This window comes from Triplophysa rosa, linkage group LG1 (assembly GCF_024868665.1).
Source record: "Triplophysa rosa linkage group LG1, Trosa_1v2, whole genome shotgun sequence".
Lineage (NCBI taxonomy): Eukaryota > Metazoa > Chordata > Actinopteri > Cypriniformes > Nemacheilidae > Triplophysa > Triplophysa rosa.
This window is the reverse complement of record NC_079890.1, coordinates 32351746-32371455: the sequence shown is the minus strand read 5'-3', so window position 1 is coordinate 32371455 and position 19710 is coordinate 32351746. Positions and strand designations below refer to the sequence as shown.

The following is a 19710-nucleotide window of genomic DNA, read 5'->3' as shown; positions in this document are numbered from 1 at the left end:
CGTTTTAGTTTCACTTTTGTCTAGCATTTTAAACAAGTTCAATAAATATATATTTTATTTAATCAAGTTATTATGTCAACCAATCACTCTTTGTGATTTATAAAATAAATCTATGTTTGTGAAGGAGCTTTATAATTACATTCGGGAGAGTCTGAGACGGTTGTTAAAGCTGTTAAGTCTCCCACTATCACACATATAAGCTAGTTATCGGGTTCTTCATTAAACGTTGGATGCGTTTTCCCCATATGACGACGCGAGCTGTGCAGTTTGAACGTCAGGCCCGTGTTTTTCATATAACGCGAGCACAGAGCACCGGAGAGATTGCGTGTGGATAGTGAAACAGCGTAATGATTGACTGGATGACAGAGACAAGACCGCAGAAGAACGTTTGTTAATAAAAAATTATTTGTTTTCAATGTAAGTGAGTTTGTCTTTGTTTTACTTTAATGATGTGTTTTCATAAAATGTGAACCACAAACTAAAAATGTTTTAAAGCAAGGGGAAAATCCAAAAATTTTTTTATTTATTTGCGTTATAATGTCTGTTATCTATCTTATTTCGTTTTTCAATAATAGTTGAATTATAAATGCGCAGTAAAGGTATGTTTAACATAGGCTGTTTTATTGTCGTGTTTTTATTAAATATCAATGAACCACAAACTAAGCATTCGTTTTAAAGTAGGCCTAAGTGGGAAAAACAAAGACTTTTTGTTTATTTGTGTTATACAACGCAAGTATATCATGTGATACGTCTTATTCGTCTTATTCTGATAATAATAAATAATGTTAATAATACTTTTTGTTGATGGAAAGGGAATAATCTAAATGTATAACTTTGAAGATCATAATTTCCTCACCAGCACATCTCTAATGGGCTACAACTCAATTGTTACTTATATTTGGGATATTTAAAGACGTTTTATTGTTTAAAACTGGACAAGCTTTTTTGTTAAAGGTCAAATTCTAGACTACATAAGTGAAATTGACTTTTCAAAGAATACAATAAATAGCCTAATTTGGGGTTATATTTAGTTATTATAAGCAAAATGTCAAATTGAAAAGTGTTTAGCCTGTTATCCGATTAATAAAAAAAACAATCGTCCGATTATTCAATTATCAAAATAATCGTTAGTTTCAGCCCTAATTTATTGTGTATGTCTGAACATAAACTTTAGGTATTTTTACTACTTTTTGCTCCTTTGTTTCATTAGTTTTCAGATTGTTATTTATCTTTTCAGAATTGTGTATCTGTTAGACTGTGAAGCAGTTGGAAAAGTGTTTATGTAAAAGGAAACCTTTATACAGGTATGTCATGTTTCTGCTACATCATGTCATGTTTCTCGTGGTCTAGTGGCAGGATCATGACAGAACCCCATGTTTCATGTGGAGAGGGGTAATTTTGGCCCTTATGGCCTTCCATACACCCTCTCCGGTCTCTGTTCCCGCCCTCTCATCTCCTCGTTATTGCTCGTTTATTGTTTCATGCCCTTCACCTGTTCCCTCTTGATTTGTTCCCCTACTTAATGCCCTTGTGTCCTCTGTCTTGTGCTGGATCATCTGTGTTGTTATACTGGTCTTGTGCCTTGTCCTGTATCACAATGTAAGTCTAGTTTAGTTATTTTAGTCATGTCTAGTGTGGTAATTGTCTTGTCTAGTTTAGTGTAGTTAGTTTATGTTCCTGTGTTCCCTTTCGGTTCCTACCCTTGCTGTTTTGTTGTTTTACCCCTTTGTGGGTTTTTGTTTCATGTTTTGTGTTTGTATTAAAGCCTTTTGTTAACCCCTTACCTGCTGTCTGCACCTGGGTCCTCTGTCCTTGCACTCAACGTCCGTGACATTATGCTTCTGTTATAGATGCAAATCTGATTGTCACCTTCACATCATGTAAAATATGACTAGTTACTTGTTGTGTGTTTTCTATATTGGGGTGGCCGATGAGGGGGCGCCTATACTGATCTCGCATACCCCTCAGAAAATGTGCAGTTGCTCCCCTGCTTATGACTACCTTTGTAATTTTTCCTACTATGGTAGTCAATGGTGGCTAAAAACTGTTTGGTCACAAGCATTCTTCCAAATATCATTCTCTGTGTTCATCAGAAAAAAGAAATGTAATACAGATTTGGAACAACTTGAGGGTGAGCAATATGAAGACAGAATGTTTATTTTTGGGTGAACTGTCTCTAAGTTATTTTCAGTCCTTTAACTTTAAACTTAGTGATTATTTCACAGACAAAAGAAAATTTCCCCATGTTTTACTCACACTCCGGGGATCCTAACTGAATATGACTTTCTTCTTGAAGAATAATGTAGTCAGAGTTATATTACCATGTAATACTTTTACTTCCAAGCGGTAGAATGGGAGTGAATCGGGGGCCATTTTTTGAAGCTCCAAAAAGTGCATCCATTGATCAAAGAACTGCTCGATACGGCTCTGTGGTCTTAACAAAGGACTTCTGAAGCGAATTGATGCGTTTGTTAAAGAGAAATATCCATATTGAGAGGGCTATTTACGTTGACGTAGCTTCCGTTATCCCTCTGCTGTGCGTGAACCTGAGTCTTGTTTTTCCAGCAAATGACGTTGACGAAAGCTCCCGTCAGAGGAGACTGTATCCTATTGTAACAAACCTAAAAATGCAGCGTTCGTCACCGGAACTTACGACACGCCTGCTTCATTTGCCTGACATGCCTGTGAAATATCACTTTGAGAAATAACTTGAATGCATTACTCAAAGTTTATCTGCCTTAAGCATTTTTTAAAACTCAGATAACTCGCATATAACAAATTTATATTAATCAGCTAAAAACTATAACTTATTTTAGCTTTAAGAACAACACAAGCTTCACATTTCCATTTGTAGGTGGTCATCAGTTAAAGGAACAATACGGCATTTTTAGGAGGATCTATTGACAGAAATACAATATAATACAGTATACAAAACTATTTCTTCAGAGGTGTATAAAGAGCTTACTTAATGAACCTTTATGTTTTTAATACCTTAGAATAAGTTGTTTATATCTACATACAGAGCGGCCCTACATACATTGAATTCGCCACCATGTTTTGTACAGCAGCCCTAAATTGACAAACAACTCTACAATGCGCTTTTCCTCTTCCTCTCCGCTGCGGTATCGTGGTGAAACGGATCACGGGATGATCCGTGATCCGTACGGTTCGTGCTCTCTGGTGTGGAACGCATGTGACCCGCGGATTAACTGAAAGTTTATTCATCATTGAGTTAAAGGGTAAAACGCGCTCTCGCAGATTCAGCTCCAGCGCGCTCTCGCTCTCCCTCTCCAGTATCTGGACGAGTACAATATTAAGGCGGTTCCAGATAAACAATGACGCTCAAAACTTCTCCGTCACACAGCTAACATTACACAACAACATATCTTGGTATGTTAGTATGTTACTCACATACTGATCCGAATCAAAGCATCCTCCTCGGGGGTGATTTATAGACGATCTCTGCTGGAAAGTATCTCCATAGTTATCTGTGAGTATCTCTGCTAAAAGCCTTAGTACCGCGGGTCTTAATGCGTCTCTGCTGGAAAGTCTTTATAATATTAACACAGGTCCTAGCTCCTGCCTGACTTTTATCCTTCTTTTTAAACTTAAAATCCACAAACCTTTTATTTTATGTAATACATAACTCATAGCTCTTTCTACAGTCTTTCTAATGCCCGCAAAATCTCTTCCCTGTGTCAACATGAGAACGACATCTTTTTGTACTGTGGTGGCCACCGTCGTGTTTGGACTGAGCGATTCGTGGCAAATCCATAATACAACGCTAGTGGCCGCTGTTATTCAAGAACTGCGCCTTTAAGTGAATTATTGTCAGTGGGGTTTTTTTGGGGGGGGCTTCGAATGTATTGAAACAGAGAAACATTTCTCATGAATTAGGAGTTTGCTAACGGCCATTTGTGTCATTGCAGCTTTCCTGTAGCTCAGTGGTTAGAGCATGGCGCTAACAACGCCAAGGTCATGGGTTCTATCCCAGGGATTGCACATAATTAGAAGCAAAATGTATAGTATAATGCAATGTAAGTCGCTTTGGATAAAAGCATCTGCCAAATGCATAAATGTAAATGTCATTGCCTGTGGAGACAAATTGTCAGGCAGTTTGTATCATTTGTCACCCAGTCTGTGAAACCTAAAGTCATTTTTGGAGATTTACTGTTTTCTACATAAAATCATCCTACATAATGTAAAAAAAACATTGTATGCAAAATATATTCTTGATGTCTTTAATATTGACTAAGTAATGCCATGCCAAAGATTGAAATCATAGTGAAATGAATGGTTAGATTCTGAGACTTTAGTCCGACTTCAACAGCCTGGGTCATATTTTGTGTCAGGATATTGAACTGAAATACAACTTCTTACATGAACAATTTTTTCATAATTAGAAAAGGGTCATATAATTGGTGTCATTTCCTATTGATGTTTTCCAGTTGACTCTAATGTCAGATGGATATCTCCATGACTGAGGTTACACACAAGCACACACTTCCCCATGGCAATTATCAGATCTTTATCTTATCTGAAACATTTTGTACGAGTGCTCTTGAGTGTGCGCAGACAGAAATCGTGGCGAAATCACGCGACTGTTAGAATGACTCTTTGTTTTAGATTTCTGCGTTTCCCACAGCTAGCCCTGCCTTTGTGTCGAGCTTGTTTTAATCTCCATAGCTCTTGTTGAGCGCATTGTTGTGCCTTTGAAAGAGGTGTATTTACACTCTGAGAGCTGTCTGTATCCACCTCGGCTCAGCCCAGACCTCTCTCAGCAGGATAATCTGCAGTCTGATCTCCTCACCCCCTACACAGGGAGCTCTTGCAGTCTTTGTGGTGTACTCGGGGTGGGGGAAGGGCTCTCGCTTCTGTCCTCCCATTTATGGACTAGTTTTCTCAGAGCTGAGGAGTGTTTATACCGAGTCCCAAAAGGCTCTGAGTTCACTGGCTGTAACATTTGTACCTTGAAGACAGCACTCATAGAGTTTTATCATTTTGAAGAGTCAAAACTAGCTACAGTAATACATTATATATATTATATCGTATAACATTATAAATACAATTTTACATGCATACTAGTAGGGATGCACTGATATGTCAATTTTGGCTGATAATGATAACCAATAGAAGTCGATAACCGATATATTGGCCGATATACAGTATCTGAATATTAATATAAAATTCACTAAGACTGAAACAAAAGGCAATAAGTGGACAACTGCGAACATTTGAAAACATCGACGACAGAAAACAATGTAACCATTAGTTCTCTTTTATCCCCTGAAAATCATGTACCGAGCCTATTTTACACTAGTTAGCGATTCTTGAACCTTCAAACTTTTCTGCTATATTATTTATTTAATAAACAAATTATAGATGTTCTTCCGGAGCAACCCATAAAAATGTTCTTAATAGCCACATGTCTAACAGGTCTCAAGACAGAAAGCATTCGGACTGCTATCGGCTGCAAAGAATATTCTTTTGTTCCTATAATTGACACATTCATAAATACTGTATCTACATACAGTACTGTACCTACAACAACAATGTTTTGCTAATAACAGTAAGTGAATGATCCGGACAGAAAATAGTGCTGTACTGTATTTTAACTGTGAGCAGCGTGCAGCTCAAGAAGTTTAACCAGAGGAAATGATCTATGATTTATCGGCTATAATATATCGGCCTAAATTTTTATTATCGGCCGATATCGATACCATTAAAAATGACATTTATCGGCCGGTACCGATATGTTTATCGTGCATCCCTACATACTAGATAATTATTTGCACAGTTTGTTTCACTAATGTACAGCGTATTTTAGAATTGTTTAATGTTTATTGATCATTTTAAAAGTTTTTCCTATTTCTTTTATTATTAATGCTGTATCTTTATTTATTTTCTATGTGTTTCATAATGCATGTAAGACATACTGTGTGTATTGTCTTTGACACTGTAATTTCATGCACGTGCTTGTGTAAAGGTTAGGTTTAGGGGTAAGGTTACGGGATAGAATATACAGTTTGTACCGTGTAAAAAAATAGGGTTAGGATAAAGGGCTGTTCACATTATAGCGATAACTATAACGATAACAATAAAAAAATAGCGTTTTAAAAGTCGTTCTTAATTCAGGAGAATAGCGGGGTTCACACCATTACTATAACGATAAAGATACAGAAAAGGATATCGTTGGAATCACTTTCAGAAAGGTTTTTTTCCAGCTGATGATCGATAAAACATACTGTCAGACACTTTCTGGCGGAAAAAGTTTGACTATTGGTGATCGCAACGTGGGTTTTATGTCTGAATTAAAGGGCGGGATATTATATATGTAGGCTTAAAATAAACAACAACGTTATTGTTATCGTCCGCTGATATGGATGTAAATATAGTTATCGTTATAATGTGAATGGCTCTTTAGGTTTAGGTTAGGTTAGGTTAGGTTAGGTGTCCTTATAAAACATGTAAACCGTGTTTATATACATAGATTCTTTCTGGTTCAGAAACAAGAGGTTTGATATTCTTTTTGTGAAATGTGCTTCGAAGTGAATAAATGTTTCAGGTGTGTAATATAAAAAAAACGATTTAGAGGTAAAGCACAATATTAGATTCTGATGAAAGATCGAAGAAAAATATTCACTTCTATGTAAAAAAAAAATGCTGGGGTTTTTTATCCCAGCGTTAGGTCAAAAAGGACAAACCCTAACTGTTTATTTTTGACTCAACAATGAGTTAAAACAGCCGTTTTTGGCTGATACAACCCAGCATGGGCTAATTCATAAATTGGGTTCGTTCCTTTTTGATCCAAAGATGGGTTTGAAATAACCCAGCATTTTTTAGAGTGAATGCTCAATTTTATCAGGAGCATTTATTAAGAAAGTAAATAGTGGCTTCAAATTAAAGTTGAAGGTAATATGTAACCCGTGGTCAATAAAAGCAGTTTGGAAACTGCTGTTAGCGGTAGAGTTGCTTCTGACACGTTCACTTGTGAAAGCATGTCCTGTGTGCAAGGTGTGTGATACACTCATCACATGGCTGGCGTGTGTATTAATGCTTTGTGGCGTTAGACTGGCAGGGTTCCAGGGCTGCTCAATGAGGCAGAGCTCTGTCTTCTCAGCTCTTTCTGCCTCCCGTCACTCTGTTTATTCTGCCTTGCACTTCAGCAGAACCAAACCTTCTCTTCACATACTGCCAGTCCCTTTCCTTAACACCTAACATGTAGCATTCCAGCCCGAGAGCCCATTTGGATGATTGCAGAGAGCGTTTAATTCCACTGTCTGTGCGAACAGCCTTCAGGGAGCCTAACTGACCCAGTTTCAGTGTGAATCCATATTTAGACCGGCTCTGTGGGCAAAAATCGTCCATCCTTGATCTCATCCTTATGAACCAGCTAATGATACCATCTGATTCCTTCCTGTCAATGCTGAATAAAAGCCTTTAAGTGATTTTTAAAGCACAACACAACAGTGTTGTTCATAGAGATACACATGTATTTTGGCCATTAAACAACTGGTAACGATTTACATATTTATATTCATATAATTACGTGAAATATAGCACCTCAGTCATCCCAAAGAACCGCTGAAGAACCACTGAAGTGCCAAAATATGGTTCTATATAGCACTAAAAGTGGTTCCCCTATGATTACGAGCCAAGAACCACTTTTAGTGCTATGTAGCACAATTTTTTTTAGAGTGTACTAATATATATATATATATATATATTAAGGTCACACATTTACAGTGTATCCGTTACATTTATTTCTTGTTGTTTATTTATTTATGGAAAAATTAATTGAGGCTGTCAGTTGGGTTTGTGAGGTGCTATGGTTTCACTTGACTTAAAGGGATAGTTCACCCAAAAAGAACACGGAAGAAGATATTTTGAAGAATGTTGGTAAACAAAACCCGTTTGTCGCTACTGACTTGCATTGTTTTGTTTCCATACAATAGAAGTCAATGGGGACCAACTGTTTTTGGTTACCAACATTCTTCGAATGTCTTTTACAGAAGAAAGAAAGTCATTCAGGTTTAAAATGTCATGAGGGTGAGTAAATGATGACAGAATTTTGGTTTTTGGGTGAACTACTTCTTTAACAGAAATGAATGCTCTCTCAAAGACACTTCTGAAAGAAACAGATCCAAAGCAGTCACTTGGTCCAGAAAATGTTGGCTAAAGTAGAACTGCTATCCGAGAAGCTTTTAAACCCATTACTTTGAGTCTCTGGGTGAAAATACACACACAACATGCTCATTTTGTCCAAGAAACAGCTAGTCTGTTAGACTGACCAGAACCCTTAAAAAATAATAAAAACTGTCATGGAGAAATGTACATATAAAGCTATATTTTTCTGTGATGCCCATTCAAGTCCTTGCTAGTATAGAACACTAGATTGAATTGTTAACCTTAAATGTTTTAATGCATGTTGTGACAGTCAGCTGTTTATCAGTGTGACCTCCCCGACTGTCAGGTAATAGTAGATGTGTGTGTGTATAATGTATAGTGTGTGCGTATAGCTTCTGCTCTTTTAGCCCTGTCTTCCATAAAGGCACAACAATTGCAGACTGTAACCAGTTTTTAGTCTCTATAGGAGGATGTCAGACAGAGCAAGCCAGCTGAGCGCTTGCACTGTATGTGGTCAAAGTGTGTGTGTGTGTGTGTGTGTGTGTGTGTGTGAGAGAGAGAGAGAGAGAGAGGGGGGTAGAGCAGCTCAATTTCCATTTTTATTAACAATCCTGTTACCACTGTCAGGGAGACGGATGGACGGTAGCTTGTGGATCAATGTCAGTCTCCCTCCAGCATGCCAAAGACCCACACAAGCACACTATTAACCGCTTCCTGCCCTCAGCTGCACTTCCCAAAAGGAAGAGCTATAAATACTGCTTATGTTACAATTCCCAAGGTCTTATCAAAAGAGCAGTTGTGTTTAACAGGGATTGTAATGCTGTTTCTTGACATTGACGCGCAGGTAATTGATTACTCAAGTGCACGTTTAAAGGGATCGTTCACCCAAAAATAAAAAGTCTGTCATCATTTACTCACCCTCTTGTCATTTCAAACCTGTATGACTTTCTTTCTTCTGCAGAACACAAAAGAATATATTTTGAAGAATGTTGGTAACTGGCTCCCATTTAGTTGCATTGGTTTTGTGTCCATATAACAGAAATGAAAGTTCGGTTACCAACTTTCTTCAAAATATCTTATTTTGTGTTCTGCGGAAGAAAGTCATAAAGTTTTGAAATGACAAGAGGATGAGTAAATGATGACAGAATTTTCATTATTGGGTTAACTATTACTTTAACCCTTTGTTAGATATTAGGGTTAACCCTAAGTAAATAACTTGTCCTGTTTTAAAACTTAACCGTTTTGGACGGGCTGCGTGATACGTAAGGGATCATTTACAGCAAGTTGGATGTTATCACAAAATAATCCCTGACATGGTCTTGTATCTACCCTGAATGCATTTAGTTTGCGGTTACAACCGAAAGGATGATACATAAGTATCACAAGTAAATAATTGGATGCGAAATTTTGAGTATTGAGTTGCACCGGTCAAGATGAGGTCACCAGTCAGACCAATCAGAATTGAGTATTCCAGAAAGCTGTGTGATAAAACGACAGAAACGCTCTCATACTTGGTTATCAACCACCTAGCAACACCCTAGCAACCAACCAGAACGTCCGAGCCACCTGCATGGGCAAGCACTGCACGTTTTTCTCGCAAAATGTAAAAAGCAGGTTCTGAATCTGCGCATTTATTTTCAGTTTACTCTTACTGTAGTTTGTCATGCTTGACAGAAAGACAGGCAGTCGGAGGAGCGTTATAAAAAAACTCCCGCTGGTTTTTGATTTGCGATACACACACGCCAGCAGGAAAAGGATTGCAGGTAGTGAGAGAGGACAGCGTCTCCCAGAGAGTCTCCAACTGGAGAACAAACCGTGATGGATTTTGCATGCAAGATGATGAATTTATATCCGTGTTTGTCAGATGCTGGGAGTGCACGCTGTGCTTTCTTAGGTTATCTAGTGAGACTGGAGTGGAGTGCTGAGCTTGACTGCTTTTGAGGGTGAATGTTGGAGACGGGAATTTACACTGCAGGGTTGATGTGTATTTGTATCATTTTTTTTTTTTTAACAAAAGGAATTGTGTTGCTTTGTGTATTGAATTTAATTGCATGAGCCCAGTCAACCTTAATCCACTTTCATAAGTCAATTTTCCTGAGCGTGTGCTTTGGCAAAGCATGCAGTGTGTACCAATTTCTCCGTGTCTTATCCATCCCCTACCGTCTCCTTAATTTGTTCTCTTAGAGTGTAGCCCTATCGCAGCGCTCGCACATACCCTTGTCTTCATGTGCCTTTGCAGCGGGGAAGGTTCAACTCGCCCTCCCCCCAGAGAGCAGCTTTGCACTTGAGCTGACCGTTAAACATGCTTTGCTGTGTTGCCATAGGGCTGAACACAAAACACCGATCCTGACCTCTGAGCGGCTGTTAGCACAACTCCAGAGCCCACAGTGAGCGTAAAGATACTTGTGCCGACACATTTCTGCTCCTGCGCTGCTGCACATGCAAATCCCAGCGGCCACCCCCCATCACTTCTTCAGCCACTGCTGTGCTAATGAAGATTTGCCCTCCCCCCCTCACAGGAGAGGGTGGAATAGAGCTGAGCAGTGTTTGAGTGTGGGGGAGCGGTCATGTTCTCATTAATGAATGATAATGGAGCCATCATATCTCGTGTTAAAGGCCTGTGACTAATTGTGTTACGCTGTTTGCTCTGCAGACCGACCCTGATCTCGGTTTCAGAGGCTTTAGAGAGGCACTGTCCACAACATGCACGTGAAATTTTACACTGTATCTTCATTCTAAACGATGCTGGATTGTTTTCAACCAAGCATTGGGTCAAAAAGGGATGAGCCCAAAGGGCTGGGTTGTAAATTATATTCTGGCTTGATTTAACCCAACGGTTGAGTTCGTCCATTTGTGACCCAACGCTGGTTTGAAAATAACCCAGTATTGATTTGTGTTGTTCACAAATAAAACCATAGCCTCCTATAAAAATAATATTTTCATGGGACCAAAACCATGTTTTTTGTAATACCATGCACATGAACATGGGACTATGAACATGGGACTATGGTAACATCATGTTTTGTGGACATAGTATCGTAGCAATATCTTGACTTTTGGGAAATGTACCTTGGTAATGCGTTGGTAAAGAGGCACCATATCAATACAGGCATATATGGGTAACAATCAGTACCATGGTATATATTACAATCTGATACAACTGTATATTAGTAATATTAGTCAGAAATACTCTCTGGTCAAAAGTTTTTCCTCATTTTAGAATAATATTAAACTCATCAAAACAATGAAATAACACCTTTGTAACTGTGGGAATTATGTTGTGACTAAAAGCATTTAAAATAAATGAACTCTACATAATATTTTAGCATCTTCAAAGTAGTCACCCTTTGCCTAGAATTTGCAAAATCGTAGTCTTGGTATTTTATCATCCACTTTCTTGTTGTCTCAATAGGACGCCTTTTAAACAGTACTGAAGGAATTTTCATCTATGCTGGACAATTATTAGCTGCTTTTTATTCATTATTTGGTTCAAGTAATACTTTTTTTTTTCCCTAAAGAAATAAATGAATACGTTGGCACATTTATATTTTTGTCTACACAAGTCATTTCAAACATTGAAACAATGGATTCTAAAACATTCTATTGTTGCTCTGCGCCGCGTCCGGTGTAGACACGGTGTTATTCATCATTGGAGTTTGCTCATCATGTGTTGTTTGCTCACCGGGAGACTGTTGATATTATATTAACTTAATATAACTCTTTTCACTTAATTTTCCTCTTTTGTGTTTTCCTTTTCAAGTAAAGCTGCCTTGAAAGCTGCCAGTGCAACCTTGTAAAAAGTGCTATATAATAAACTTGAAATACAATTTTATTTAAAAAATATTTTTGAAACTTGACTTGGACCAAATAATAAAAGAAAAAGTAACCGATAATAGATGGAACTCCTTCAATGCCATTTAAAAAGCATGGAGAGATCTTGAGAAGCTGGCTGATAAAATGCCAAGAGTACATTTGTACACATTCTTGACAATGGCCTTCTTCTGTATGACATATCGCTTATTGCTCCCTGAACTCTCTGTAAGTCACTTTGGATAAAAGCGTCTGCTAAATGACTAAATGTAAATGTAATGGGTGACTACTTTCAAAATGCTAGAATATATGATAGTTTTGGTCTCTTTTGGATGTTGTTAGTCACAACAGATTTCCTCTATTTGCAATTGTGTTATTTCACAGTTTTTATGACTTTACTATTATTTTAAAATGTGGTAAATAATATATAGAAGAGTTTTAACGTTTTTTGTTGTGTAGTCAAGGTCCAAAAATGCTGGGTTGTGTAACATATGGACACACCAAACCCGTGGGTTAAATTAACTTAGAAAATGCATATTTGACCCAACTATGGGTTGAAAAACCCCAGAATTATTTACACTGTGTACATTGTACAAATAGCAGGTTTGTATTTTTATAGATCTGCAGTGATGTTTTAAAGCAGTTTGGTCTGGCTTGAGTTGAATGAGGATGGTGGTGATTGAGAATGAGGTTAGTCGCAGCTCTGGATCTGTGCTCAGCCTCGGGCTCTTGTGCTGACAGAGAGGAGAAGTGATTCATTGCCTCGGAGGGAACAGTTGCAGGAATTATTAATGGCTGCAGGATTAATCTGTTTTCTCTGTTTGCTCTATTAGTATGGGCGACCCTGGTGGCTGGAAGATTTTTCTCCGCTTCTGGAGCTCCCTGGCAGCTCCTACCACTGAACTCTCAGTCTTTTCATAGGTCTCTTTTCTTTCTCTTTCTTCATGTCTCTTGGAAAATTCCCATCCTCGGCTGGCCTTTTCTCCAAACTCCAAACTCTTTGTGGCAGGTGGAATTGATTAATGTCACAGTGCGTTAGGAACAGTGCTGTAAACACACCGTGCGTCTGTTTCAGAGGTCCAAGCCCTGCTGTTCTCCTGTATATCTGTCCTGGTCTCTGGGTGTGCATCTAAAACAGGAACATGCAGTCGGCATTCTGGAACCTGGTAGCTCAACTTCACACTGAGATCGTTTCACACCTGTAAAGGAGTCTTTTACAAAGCGCGGCACATCACTTGACATTTACATTCATGTGTGTTTAGTAACACTTTTTAATATCAGTAACAAAAATGACTAGATTTGGCGGAATTTGTTGATTTGCAGGTCACACAAAAATCAAATGACATGCGTTCCGTCCTAGTCCGACTTTTCACTCTCATCCAGTTTTGCTTCTAAAGAAGAGAAAGAGCAGTAAATCCAAAACCATAAAACCTTTTCTTTCCAGCAGGTCTGTGCACATTGAATTCTCTTCGGTAAGTGTCTGAGCATTCATGACAACCTCTAATCGTTAAAAAACAAAATGGATTTCCCCAGGCGGTGGGATTTTTCCCATGGCTCTCGATGATTGAGACCCTCAGAGTTTGTCTGATCCTGCAGGGAACTGTGATTTGTTTAATATGGATTCAACACAATATCACAAACGGAGAATAAATACACAAAACGCTTCCTTGTCTTGGTTTTCGAGTCATTTTCAAGGCCAACTTAACTCATTACCATGGATGATATTCTTCTAGAGCAGGATCACAATGCTCCAGCTGTCTGTGTTTATGGCCCCCGCGGAGCTTGTTCCGCCCTCCCCCCTGTCTCCTACTGCTCACGGCTACAAGACAATCCGCATTTTCTCAACAAGATGTTTGCCACCGTCAGCCCAGCCAAATCCCCTAAAATTACTATAATGAGTCCAGCATTTAGAAAAGCTGGTATTTCAGATCATTTGTAGACAGGAAGGAGACATCAGTGGACGTTAAATGGACTCCAATGAGATTAAATGGGATTGTCCACTCAAAATAAAAAATCCTGTTACAGTCTCGTCTTTCAGTTCATGTGACGTTCTTTTCGGCACAGCTCACTACGAATTCAGAGAAATGATCAGCCATTTTTTGTGTTAAAAAGGATATACAGCTGCCTATTATCAGTATTTGAATGGAAGCTAAGCCAATGCGATTTTCTAATAATGTCATTTAAAGCCATTGTGTGCTCATTTCAGTCTGCTCCTTTCCATGAAGCGTGCATTCAAATACAGTTTGACATAATTGGATTATAGTGCACAAGTCTTAAGGACAATTTTTTAATCATTTCTTAAGCTTAATAGACACTTGACCATCCACTTCAGTTTAATGGAAAATAGCATCTTCGTCTGCCAGATGACTAAGGTTTTATTCCACATAAAATGCGATGAGAATGAGGAGATGATGGCCAATTTTTATGCTTTTCTCTGTCCACCAATCTGATAAAAACAGTTTACTGCACGTTGTCCTGTAACATTACATGAAGGTTGGAGTCTAGAGTTGGATGCGAGAGCAGGCGGTTGGAGGAGAGCCAGGTGCGTCAGATAATGGAGCAGCAGAAATGTTCTGGACACACAGCATCTATTATTGGTTTGGCTCTCTTGCTGCGGCATGGATAATAAACCGCTTCACAGCAGCCCCCAAAGAGAGCAATCAATGGTAAATTATCTTGCAGATCGATGTCTGAGCTCTTAGGAGTTGCCTCACCAGGCAGTGCAGAATGCTGGGACTCAGCATCTGAACACAGCCATTAGCTTGAAAAGTGCATCTCCTTTCAGACTGCCAACATGTTTGTTTGGGCTGAGTCACGTCTTGTGTATTTATGGAATAAGTAATGTTTGTGTTTTTCTTTCCGTCGATATTGCTTTTCCATCCTATCATAATTTAAAGAGTTTAATTCGAGTGAACAAGACAGAATTAGACTCATCTATTCTATCTTATTATGGATTCTCTCATTGCTGCTGTGTTGTGCCAACTTGTTTTGAAATATTTTTGAATTATCGGGTCTGAAATATTCTTCACATTTCTTTCTTCACCATATTTCAGCTTTAATGGAGACAGTCTAAAAGACATGAACCGATGAGCTCGCTTCAAGGTCCATCATGCCTCTTGACTGGGATGTTGCTCAGGTAACAGGTTTCATCAGTATGAGATGTTCGATGTGAGCCGGTCTACGGTTGCTACGGCTGATCTGTTGTTTTTGAAAAAGCAGCCGGCCGAGATGGTGGAATTGGAAGTCTCTGCTTTCTCACAGAATAGAGATGCTGATGGCAGCCAGCTCAGCTTCATCTCTCTCCGTATCGATTGAGTGGCTCTAGTTTCAGAGATGTAGAATGCCAAGAGCACGGTGCAGCTCTTCTTAGCCACAGTAATGCAGCATTAGGACCTGCTCAGTGGCGTAACGGACGGGCATGCACTGCGGGGGACCCCCAAAAAATCTTATTTTAGATGTGAATAAATAAGACTTATTTTGGTGTAAATTTTTGCCTACCGCTGTTTGGTGATTACAGTATTTTTTGTCGTCTTTGTTGTTATCCAATCGTTATGGAGAATAGCTACAAATTTCCTGGAACGTAATAATCTTAGCATTCTTCGCTAAATAAGTAAGATAAAATATCTCCAAAACGGTGTCTGAGTGTTACAGATGTGGCTATGCTCTGAAGTTTTTTAACCATCTCTGTCTGTCACCATGCAAGTGGCGATCGAGATGTCGTTTTCTAAATGAAAAGTAATTTAAACTTGTCTGAGAAGTGCAATGAGCCAGAGAGACTTTCCGAACTTGCCATTCTCAGCATTGAAAGCCAGCGTGCGCTTTAGATGGACATTGTGAAAGACGAAAAATGCTAGGAGAAAGGGACGTTTTAGACAGTCTTAATGGTAAAATGCTTTATTGCGTTCATTGTCATGAACTCGCTGTATTCTTTTTGTGACGGATTTTAATTTAGCTGAAGTTCCTCTTAATATATTTAATATACGTAGCCTATGGCCTACTCAACTCCAGAATAAGAATGGCGTTGTATGCACCCTCCAGAAGTCCACCGTTGTCTTAGATGTGTTAGTCTCATTCATAGATCATATTTTATGCATGTTTAACGACAATAATGTTAACAATAATTATGTAACAATAATTGTTTTTTGAATAAATTAGACGTTCATTCACACTGGGAAGTTTTTAAAAATAGCAATGTGCATAGAGCAGATTTAATGCCAATTGCCAAAATAAAATGATAACATTAACTGCGTGAAATTTTGTGGCATTTATCCTTAAGGCAAAACTTTAAACTGGTACTGAATTATGATATTATCTTATGAGTAGAATTAACTATTAAAATGTATAGGATTAGATTGATAATCATGGTTTGTATATCACGGTTATTGTCAATATAGTTATACTGTGACACCTCTAACAGAAACCTTTAGAAAAGAATGACAGCTTTTTTACATTTTTATTTTAATATAACATCCAAATGGGGCTTAAAACAATTACGAGTAAAGTAAGTTGTGGTCTTTTTATGATGGAAATGAATCCTCAAACCCAATCTGATCTCGCAGGAAAACTGTTGATGATTTAGTTTGAATTCGTACAATGTAGGGCTGCACGATAATTTATCCGCATCTTGTTAATATCTATTATCTTTGGTGATAAATACATTGTGAGAATTTATTTGTCAAATTTTGACTGAAAATGTCACAGTCATAACGTTGGAATTGCTTATAATGTGCATTTGAGAAAGCAACACCCGTCAAACATGATCATTATAAATATACTTTATTATCATAAAAATACCTGATGAGGGGTGAGTAACAGTGATAAAAAAAGATGTCCATAGACATTTCCTAGATTCTAGAACGTGTTATGGTCTTCTTCTGCAGTGCGTATTTGGAGTTTCCGCACGAGAGCGCCCTCTGGCTTTCGGATGCAGCAGCATTTTCCCGTACTAAAAGCTTTGCATAAATCACGTGATATTTATCGTCGGTTTATCGCGACAGCCCTAGTACAATGCGAATCACACAAATATTTGAAATTAGATTATTAGAAAAAAAACGAACATGAAAATCTACCTCTCAACAGAACCATCACTGTGGCAAAAGCAGATTGTATAAAAACGTATAAATGACACCGTACGAATTTCATACGAATTAGCCACCAATATGCTAAAATGTAAAATACTTTTTAAATCAATCGCCTTAAGACTAAACAACCTTTTCAGCAAATTCAAAATTTAAGATGAAATAATTTCATTGTAAATAATAATCAGAAGAATCCATTTTTACATCATCAATTAAAGGAGTCAGAAGTGTCACTGTTGACTAAATTCTAGTTAATTATGTTTTTCAGAAGTTCTTGCTCTTCCCATGCGGCAGATGGACTAGTTTACAGATGTATGTTCTAGACTTAACCCTGAGTGTTCATGTGTTAGTGTGACAGCACTTCAATCACTCCTGCGTACGATGAGGGAGTGTAAAAGAGAGAGTTAGGAGTGTGTGAATGTGTGTGTAAACGGATTCATAAATTCCCTCTTCCTGATTCCAGCCCTCGCCTCAGCAGGCAGCTTTTCGTTGTTTGACAGGGAGCTTTGAAAAGGTCACAGGGACTTGAATCAGCATTAACCCCACCCCTCCCCATTCTCTCACACAGGGAAACTGGAGAGCCAGATCCACCAAAGTGCCAAGAAGTGTTTAATGCAGCCAGCGTGACCTGAACAAAGCCACGCCGGTCAAGAGGAAAAGAGAATCCCGGTGGAAGCCTCCTGACGGATGGTTCACGCTATAGTGGCAACATGCTACATAATGCTTACATAATTGAGCACTTATTCACCGGATGGATATTTTTGCTTTTTCTGCAATAAAAGGTTGTAAGATTGCTCGCGTATCTGCATTTATTATTATTATGCATTTTGTGTGTTGATCATCTTTTTGAGTGACTGTGCATAATACTGCCGTACCATTAACCGGCTCTCTTTTCATCTCAATTGGATTCCCAGCTCACGAAGCCAACAGTCTGAACCTGGACCGGTTGGCTGGGCATGGAATTTTCTGCTTACTAAAGAGCCAATTGTGTTGGAGAGCTCATATTGGAGCTACTCTTGTTATTTGGGCCACAATGGCTGTCAAAGCCAGTAGCTTTCAGGTTTTGGGCCTGCTGCTCTCAAAGTGATTGAGTGGCCACTTTGTGACACAAGCATCTCTACACCAGAAAGAGCAAATCACTGGGTTCTGTAATGGTAGATTACGTGATGGAAAATGCATTAAAGTAGCTTATGCCATGCATGAGTGTATATTCACTTCCCTGTATGAAACAAGACATCAGTCACTACATTTTATTTTGTGTGTGTGTTGTGTATATATCCACAGTTTATATATTATATACAATATTATTCTCATTACCATAAATACAGACTGAATTGTATTATTGACATCAGTATAAATTAAAATCAGTACAAAATGTGTTTTATGTCACAATGTGCATGTCCTGGATGTTTCTTGGTCATTTTTATAACATCATTTTTTTCACCCAGAAATGCAAATTCTGTCATTATTTACTTATCATCATGTCATTCCAAAGTTGTATGAGTTCCTTTCTTCTGCAGAACACAAAAGAAGATATTCTTAAGTTGGTATTCAAACAACATTGACTTCCATTGTATGGACACAAAACCACTGAGACATTTCACAAAATATCTTCCTTTGTGTTACGCAGAGAAGAAATCATTATTTTTTATGCATTTGTACTTTTCTTTTGCTTTTCCATCATACTGTAGTTTGCCATTAATTGGCCCAAATCTAAATACTGTTTGAGTTTAAGATTAAACCTTTTAACAACCCTCCCTTGCCTTAAGCCAGAGAACAGCTAATCGAACTCGCTCATCTCAACCACCTATAGGGTGCTGGGGACTCCTTTGTGTCATAATACAAAAGACATTTTCTGGGGGAACTCCAGAAAAGCTCCAAAATTCAGTTTCACACAGCTATTGCCAGCAGTCGTGATCTTGGGTGGGCTTCGGTGCACGGCAGATATCATTTTAAAGTGTTCCTCAATACAACAACATTATTATCAAGTGTTCCCAACAAATTTCCTATTTCTTTAAACAAACAGTATGGGCCATTAAATGCATGATTGAAGTGTGAAGGAGCTAATTATCTTATGAAAAGCTTATGGTTTTGCATTTGAATGGGGGGGCATTTTGAAAGAGGCTAACGTTGTAGAAGGAATATCAGCAGTGCGTCTTCCTGTTCCCAGTCAGCACTTTTCTTGCAGGCATTTCCCTTACTTCTGCGTGACAGGCCTCCCCTGTGTAACGCCAGAAGAAAAGAATGTGCGAATGAGTATACCTGTGGCTACAGACTCAAAACGCTGCCACCCACACTCACAAAACCAGAGAATAACTTCCCCAGTGCTAAACTGGAAACACACATTGTCTCAAAGAACTTTCCAATGGATAGTGGTCAGTATTAGTTTGCAATAAATAGCATATTTACACAAATAGAAGATATTTGAGTATTAAGAACTCTAAGAACAGTGTTGGGTGTAACTAGTTACTAAGTAATTAGTTACTGTAATTACGTTTCCCTTGAAAAAGTAAAGTAAGGGATTACTCTTATTTTTTCTGTAATTTAATTACAGTTACTTCTGATGTAATTAAAGTAAATACTTTGTGTAATATGTGTGTATGCAGAAGAGGAATTTACATCAAAATTCAAAGTAACTTCAAAATCCGTGCTTTAATGTATAATTCTCACATTTGTAATGAATAATAATACTTTA

At 38.2% G+C, this 19710-nt stretch overlaps 1 protein-coding gene across 1 annotated transcript in view; it reads left to right on the top strand.

Moving 5' to 3' along the window:
- The window catches only part of trip4 (thyroid hormone receptor interactor 4), a 61706-nt gene extending 43898 nt beyond the window's left edge, over positions 1–17808 (top strand). Inside the window, exon 13 of the mRNA XM_057333532.1 lies at positions 17584–17808. Within this exon, the coding sequence (XP_057189515.1) occupies positions 17584–17642 (59 nt within the window). The 3' untranslated portion in view covers positions 17643–17808. The remainder of the gene's footprint in view (positions 1–17583) is intronic.
- Positions 17809–19710: the final 1902 nt, after the last annotated feature.